The sequence below is a fragment of the Bidens hawaiensis genome, unplaced genomic scaffold, assembly GCF_021521415.1.
Source record: "Bidens hawaiensis isolate Kalapana, Puna unplaced genomic scaffold, B.hawaiensis_p1.1 tig00016756_1, whole genome shotgun sequence".
NCBI lineage: Eukaryota > Viridiplantae > Streptophyta > Magnoliopsida > Asterales > Asteraceae > Bidens > Bidens hawaiensis.
In genome coordinates this window covers 75186-83691 of record NW_027492540.1, presented here as the reverse complement: position 1 = coordinate 83691, position 8506 = coordinate 75186, and the positions used below count along the sequence as shown (strand labels likewise).

Below are 8506 nucleotides of genomic sequence, written 5' to 3'. Positions count from 1 at the left end.
GTCTTTTGACATTTGGTTCACCTAGGTAGCCGGACTTTAGTCAATGGGTGTTAGAAAAAACATGTACAAAATATATATAAAAAATAAAAATAAAAATAACTTATTTTGTATTATAAAAATAAAAATAAAAATTATAACGTGTTGATGATTAGCCTTGAGAGTTGAGATTCGTTTGGTCATCCCACCCTCGTCGTCCTCCTCCTCATGTCGACATTGCAGTACAATCATTATTATTATTACTATCATCAACTTTCTTCTCAATCACCAACAACAGGCTTCTCATTCTCACTCTTCCTAATCCCACTGTTTTCATTTTAGTCACTATAAGATTTAGTCTTTATCATATTTTATGATAGATAGGGTTTTATAATTATAAATGGGTAACGTTAATGGTAGAGACGACGGTGGCGGCAGCACCTCGTCAATCGGCCGTGCCGTTTCTGCTGCTGCTGGTGATGATAATAATAATAATAATAATAATAATTTTATGGGCAACTCTCCGCCTCCAAGCCCTAGGGTTTCTGGTGCCCCATTGATGTTCACTCCACAGGTATTATTATTACTATTATTATGCTTTTGAGGGGTTTATTCTTGATTTTCTCATGATTTGAATTTGGGTTATGGATTGGATCTGGAAATTGTGTGTTAAAGATCTGGATTAAATGATTCATAACCAAATTTTGCAGCTTCTTTGATTGTTATTAGATTAGAATTTGATCTAATATAAAATATTAATTATATGACTGTTGTTTCTCATGATATGAGCTGATTTTTAGATGAACGTTTTTGAAAGAAAAGATTAAAATTACCAACCAAACACATTTCAGAAATTTCAAAGGATTTCTATTTAGAAGGATTCTGTGAACCAAACGCCACCTAATCGTTCTTCCCACTTTGTTGTACCTAACCTAGAAAGTTTATATCACTTAAAATATCATGTATACCTCCCTTATTTGATACACTTTTAACTTGATAATTATAGCATTCTCTTTCTCTTTCCCATGTCCTACTACAAGTTTCAAGGAAAGGGTATAAATGTCATATCTTTGAAAATGGGTATATTTGATATAAAGACATTTTGTTGGTAAATGTTTGGAAAGGGAGGTTTCTATGAGTCGGGGGTCTCAACGGGAGCGGTAGCTTTTGCTGTGGGTGAGATTTTACAATGTACGTTTGTTTGTTTGTTTGTCAGTAAATATAATGCAATACCGAGTTTTGAGAGGATATATGAAACTATACTTTCTTTATATAGTTTCTACATCGGTCAAAATAAATGGCTTTGACGACCGACAAGACCGTCTTCTCTCTGAAATTGTTTTTTTTTTTAATTCAAGAACCGTGTTCTATTTGAAGATGCGTAAAATGCAAAGAGATCCAAAATTAATTTATATGGTAAAAGAAGGCTTGCATTTTAAGAAAGTATTCCAAAAAAATGATCTTTTGCATTGTTTTGTGTATTTTCAGGTACCCGTGGCTCCATTACAAAGACCAGACGAGATGCAATCAAACAGTTTATGGATGCACAACTCGACGAGCTATGAAGACATGGTGACCGAGCAAGGAATCCCAACAATGATTACATGGAGTTATGATGGAAGAGATGTGGCGGTGGAAGGCTCGTGGGACAACTGGAAAACAAGGTAAGATTGTATAGACAGCTTATAGAATTATGAATATGTGGTTACATATAGAATTATGAATATGTGATTGCTTGCTTATTCAGGAAACCGTTGCAGAGATCAGGAAAAGATTTCATCATATTAAAGGTTCTTCCTTCAGGCGTATACCAGTATAGATTTGTTGTTGACGGTCAATGGAGGTATTCGCCTGATGTGCCGTGTACCAAGGATGAAGCGGGCAATACTTACAACATCCTAGATTTGCAGGTATTAATTTTTTTAAGGTTACATACATATATATATATATAGTGAATCCATGTTATCAGTGATGATTTACTTTCTGTCTGTTTGATTATCATTTTAATTTCCAGGACGAATCTTCAGATGGTTTGATTTGATTTTTGATAAATCTTGATGATTTGGTTTTTAATGAATGCTGATGAGTTAATCTGATTTTCATGATTCTTGATGATTTTTAATGAACATTCATGATTTTGATTTGATTTCTAAATTTCGATGATTCTGATGATTTAATTTGATAATCAATGTACCTTGATGATTTAGTTTGGTTTTTCATAAATTTTGACGATTTTGTTTGATTTTCTATGAATATTGATGCTTTAGTTTATTTTTTCATGAATCTTGACATGAAGTAAAATCAATGACCAAATAGTCTGTTGACTTGTCCATGTTAGCAGCAATTACAAATTTTAACCGCTTACTCTGGATTTCGTCTAGCATGTAAAACATAATTTTGACCCGTTTACTCTGTATTTGGTCAAAGTGTCAAACGGGTAAATTCGCTTGAAAGTGCAAACCGTATTTGATTCACTACTTTTTTCAACAAAGGGTAAACAGTTTAATTTTTCGGGCCAACCCCGACCCAGCCCGTTTTGTCTGTGTGATTATCTTATTTAACTTTGCTTAACAATTAGTAGTTGATAACAGGAATATGTTCCTGAAGACATTGAAAGCATATCTGGTTTTGAACCCCCTCGGTCCCCAGATTCAAGCTACAACAATTTACAACTCAGGTGTGAAGACTATGCCAAGGAGCCGCCATTAGTGCCCCCTCATCTCCAAATGACGCTGCTTAACACCCCGTTACACCATATGGAGAACCCTTCTAGACCGCAGCATGTTGTTATAAACCATCTTTACATGCAGAAAGGCAAGAGTAGTGACTCAGTTGTAGCCCTCGGGTCCACTCATCGGTTCCTATCCAAATATGTCACCGTCGTGCTCTACAAATCTATACATCAATAATCACAAACCAACCGACCGACTGACCAACGTTTGTGTGTTTGTGTTTTGACTTGTTTCTAGCTTTACATGGCGGGTATGTTTTAAGTGGTCTGATTTTCAAGCTTTATATGTATGAACCGTAACCGATGTGTAGATTTACTATTTTGAAAATGCTCATGTTTTCTAAGAGCTTCTCCAATGGTGGAGATGTGGCAACAGACTGAATTCCAAACGAAACCCACACAAGGATGTCACCATTGGAGATGGCTAGCTGGAAGAGAGAGGAGGCAGAACGGTTCGCGAATCCGGAACGCTTCAAAAGTGTACGGCATGACCCACCTTAACAAAACAAATACACACTTAGATTATTTTCCATCTTCCAAATCTCCCTACTTGGTTCACAAACTGTTAAAATCAACATAAAATGCATCTTTTTACATTATTTGTATTTTGTAAGAGAGGAGATGAGTGGGTAATAGAAAGAAGACGGAAGGAGGTGGGTGGTGTTTGTGAGTAGTTGATAAGAATTTAGTGGTTGGTTATATTAAATTGTGAGATACACATGCTAAATTGTCCTTTTTTTTTCAAGATTTTGAAAAGGTTGATAATTTCTTGGGATAAAAAGTAATTTAGCTGTTTTTAACAATTAATAGTTTTTTTTCAAGATTTTGAAAAAGTTGATAATGGTTTTTTTTTTTAATTTATGTGTTTTTTTAATACTCCGTATAAATGAATACAAATTAAATAGAGGGAAATTTAGATATGATGTGGACGGTGAGGTGGTGGATTGAAACAAGAATTATTTATTGTCCATTGGAGGATAAATGAAAGTTATGGAGGTTGGTTTGAAATATGATGTGGCATGCTGAAATGTCGGTTTGAAACAAAAATAATAGTTTACCATTGCGGATGCCCTAAGACTATGAAATTCAAAACCGATGCAGAGCATGTAAAGGTCAATGAAGTATTGATGAGGATTTTTGTGTATGATTTATGTATGTATTGAATGATTATAGATTTTTGTGTATGGTTTACGTAGTTGATTGGAAAAAAAATGTCAGGAAAATTAGTGTGAAATGAGTGTGTATTTTTTCTTTTCTTTTTTCTTTTTTATTTGTAACTAGTTTGAGCCTCGTGTATTAAATGGGAAATTGATGAATATTTTAAAATTTGAACATTTATCAAAATACAATCAACAACATAATTATCATATATTGTTAATAAAATTACAATTTATATTAAAATTATAGAAATTACTAAGTAACATTACACAAATATTTTCTAATAAGAAAAAATTACTTGTACAATACGTTTGCGGTTGTGTTGGTCAATATACATAGTTTATCAATAATCAAAATTAGTCAATGCCTGTCTGTAAATCTTGATAAAGCGATATGCATGTCCGTGTGAAAACACGGGTTCTTTCAAGTACAAGCCAACCATATATTACAAAACAAGATTATATATTAAATCTTAATCTTAAATATATATATATAAACGACATCTTCTTAAATTCTCTCAAACCACCAGATTGCTTTATTTGTAAATGAAGGTTTATCATGCATTTAAACTGAATTCACGGGTATGGGTTTCACCAAACCCAGATAGCCTTTTAAATCGGTTATAACATCACATTATATTAAAAATTAATCTCATCAAATATTTTATATGAAAATCCTATAAATTAGGGATATACTAAAAATTAGTATACGTTTTTTTAAATATACTATTTATAATTAAGAAACAATTTTATAGTACAAAAAACGGGTCATGGGTCTCACCAAACCCATATAGTTTTTTTAAACTGGGTTATATCTCATTTATTTGTGAAACCCTTTCATCATCAAATCCTATGTATATTAATAACTTCCTTACAATAAATAAAATTAAAATCCAAAAAAATATTAATATTAGAAATGAATAATAAAAAACAATCTCGTATTACAGGGAATAAAAACTAGTTATATATATATGATAGCTAAGAAAAGAAGAACATGATTCTAGCATTCCAAAACAAACCAAAAGAATAAATTTAAATGGTTAGTATGTCGATAAACAAATTTATAATATTGTAGTCAATTATATAATGAAAATTTTTAAAGAAGAAAGTATTTTAATTGACTTTTATTTTATATACCTGAAAATACTAAAAAAATAATAATAAAACAATGTTCCGACCACTTCAATCCCATTTGGCATGTTGTTTTTTATAGCTAAATTGTTTCATTTTATTACTTAAAGATAAATATGACGTTAAAATATAAAAAGAAAAAAAAAAGAAGAAATAAATAAACATTAACACACTTGCTTTATATATACATAAGAATAAGCTATTTTGGGTTGGGTAATGACCCACATGGGATCCAAATAACAAAATGGGTTTAAAAATGTGAGGATGGTTGAGAGAGTGACATTTGGCACATAATTACCACAGTAGTATTCTTTTATTAGAGTAGTAGATTACTGTAAATATAGTAAATAATTTATGAGCCAGTGTTCACAATAGCTTTACAGCAAGTTTCATGTATATTGAAATTAAAATAAATGAAATATCGTTGTTTAAAGTGATGTGAAGAGATATTAATGTTGATATTGAAAGAAGCCGGGTTAAGTAACCTTATATCTTAAATTTTCTTAGCTACAATATGTTTTGATTCAAGCAAATTTTGCCCTAGAGAAGTGTTTATGCCAAAATATTTTGTAGAACAACTTACAGCTTTGATTCATTCAAGTTATTTGATTTTACGTTATTTATTATTATTATTATTATTATTATTATTATTACCGCTGCTGCTACACCTACCGCTACTGCTACTATTGATAAAACATGTTATTGTCTCAAGTATCTACTATCTAGTTTTGTAGTTTGCAATTTGAGAAACCGTTAGTGAGTTTGTGATTATGCCATATCATACATGATACGCATGATATGATTACTAATTGCATGTCTACAGTCTACACTAGGTTATTGACCCGTGTACGACACGGGTGAGAACATAGAAATCGTCTAACAAACACACGTAATCTGAAATGACAACATAATTTGTAATATGTTTTTTTTGGGACGGCAACATGATGTTTAGCTGTAAATAATACTTGTACGAAAACACATGATTGTCAAACATACAGTTAAAACAAAATAACATTCAAAGTACAACGCTTAGAAACTTAATCAATAGTTGAAAAAGTAAAATTCATAAATTATAAATACTTCCTTATAAACCATATTTGTTGTTTTATTTGTAACTTTACATTCATTGTCTTATATAAGCATTTTAATACAATCTCTACTCATCACTTTTGATAAAGCAACATAAGGTTGACCATGTGTAAACACGTGGTCTCTCAAGTATATGTCAACTCTTGCTAGAAACTAACCTTAACTTCTGTTAATGGTCATGGCAAAACAAACTGTAAATGAAAAGTGCATTCTTTTCAATTTAAATGGAAATTTTTTTAATCATGGATTTATAGTGAAGTTTTCCTAAAAATCAACGCCTTGTTCGCACCAAGATAAACATTATACTTTGGAATACAAGTCTTTCTAACATAAGCTTGATTTCAGTTACCCTGTTATATAATTAACTTAACAAAAAAACGTGTAAATAAAATATTTATAAATAATAATTAGAATGTGTAAGTAGTAACGAATGTAAAATTAGATTATATATGTTTGTAAATATGAAAATAGAAATGAAGCTTACAGAAAAAATGTGAAATTTCATAATTTAATTGATGAAAATACGTGTGGTGAAATTTATTGTGAAACTGAAAGTATATATATGGAGGTAATAACATAAATATTTTTGGTTAGTTAATCAAATAATAAATATTATTCTCGATTGCATTTAAGGTTATCAATTTCATATAAATTTGAAAGATTTTTAAAGATGCAAATATATATATATATATATATATATATATATATATATATAAAAGTTCATACCTAATTTATCTAATTAGTGCTATTACTAATAGTCGAACGATTTTTAATGTAAAAATGGTTCATATTGATTTGATATATATATATATATATATATATATATATACTTATTTAAAATTCAAACTATAGAATGAAATTATAGAATATAACATATACCATACTTAATATAGTTATATAAATCTAATTTAACATTTTAATAATTAAATTAACATTTAAAATTAATCCTAAAAAAAATATTTTGAGGCTATATGAATTATCATATAAGTTAAAATACAAAGATTTTTAATGCATAAAAGTTGTAAATGCTTCTCCAAAATAAAAGTTTATAAATTATTATTATATACAAATATACAAAAAATCATAAATGTAAACCTGGAGATGTTATTACATTCGTTTTAAAAAACAAAACAACCAATTTATTGACTAATAATTAGGTGTTTCCAAAAAATACAAAGTTAATTGATTTTGTAAGTTTTAAAAGTTATAAATTTTTATTATATACAAATGTACAAAAAATTAGAAATGTAAACCTGGAGATATTATTGCATTCATTTTTAATTACAAAACAACTAATTTAATAACTACTACTAAATTGTTTCCAAATATACAAAGTTAATTGATTGTGTAAGTTTTAAAAGATTTGCAAAGTTAATGCATTAGTTATTTATTTAATACCAGATTTAATGTCTAATATATTTCAATTAATATGATAGCATAATCATGACATAATACAAATAACATTACTTCTAAAGCTTCAAACAAATTAAAAATCAAATTCAAAAAAATAAAGTTACATGATTTATGATTTGTGTAAAGTTACTCCAACTCATCCAATCCTAACTTTGGTTTTAAGAATAGAAAAGTAATGTAAACAATTTACAAATGAAAACATTTATCTATTACTTTTTAGGTGAATTTCTTATATATTATTTTGTATTTCTATAGCATTCCTTTAATACCACGTAGCATGCCACATAAGAATTACGTTAACAAAATTGATGTGTATCTTTTGCTTGTACTTCACTGTGTAAGAATTTTGTACAATGGAAGCTCCATCTACATAAAACATAATCATGTCAGATTGCAAATTAAAGTTGTCATGATACTTTCTACATATATGAAACGTAGATACGCTAATTAACATTTCTCATAATGAACTTCAACATTAATTCTTCCAATATCTTTAAAGGCATAATAGAGATTAAACTTACAATGTGATTAATTACCTCAAGAATATTTAATCTCCTAATGATCGTCAACCAAGAAGCTTCCAATGGTAAACCTTGCACTACCTATCCATATGCCTTTCTAGCAAACGAAACTGCTACACCAATTAGGTGATGGCTGATAACGTAAAACTAATTAACACGTAGAATGCATTAATAGTAGCAAATGCAAAAAGTAAAAAAAAAAAAAAAAAAAAAAAACCCTAAAAGAATCCTTATACGATCTTAAAATGCCTTCATGTTCCCTTTGCATCACATAATTGATGCATGAAAAGAAAAAAAAAATGAGTACTCAGATTGAGTAAAGGGTTAACAAAAATCAAATGAAATCAAATAAATTATAACATTAACAAAAATCAAAATAAAAAAAGGACTTGTAGTGAAAACAATGTTGCGCTACTACAATATTATATAGGATGATAAAGAAAATTAATCATATTTTTATTAACTTTTTTAAATATAGAAGTTCTTTT

At 29.1% G+C, this 8506-nt stretch overlaps 1 protein-coding gene across 1 annotated transcript; it reads left to right on the top strand.

Annotated features, from left to right (window-relative positions):
- The first annotated feature begins 376 nt into the window (after window positions 1–376).
- On the top strand, window positions 377–3051 carry LOC143552027 (SNF1-related protein kinase regulatory subunit beta-2-like). Its single transcript, XM_077042334.1, has 4 exons — window positions 377–550; window positions 1465–1640; window positions 1724–1886; window positions 2568–3051. The coding sequence occupies exons 1-4, from the start codon at window positions 377–379 to the stop codon at window positions 2883–2885; spliced, it is 831 nt and encodes a 276-aa protein (XP_076898449.1). The 3' UTR covers window positions 2886–3051.
- Window positions 3052–8506: the final 5455 nt, after the last annotated feature.

Excerpts from the sequence above, each read along its gene's own strand:
- LOC143552027 (XM_077042334.1), top strand. The coding sequence starts at position 377 with ATGGGTAACGTTAATGGTAGAGACGACGGTGGCGGCAGCACCTCGTCA. Across the intron at positions 551-1,464 it reads CATTGATGTTCACTCCACAG|GTACCCGTGGCTCCATTACA; the intron begins GTATTATTATTA and ends GTGTATTTTCAG. Across the intron at positions 1,887-2,567 it reads ACAACATCCTAGATTTGCAG|GAATATGTTCCTGAAGACAT; the intron begins GTATTAATTTTT and ends AGTTGATAACAG.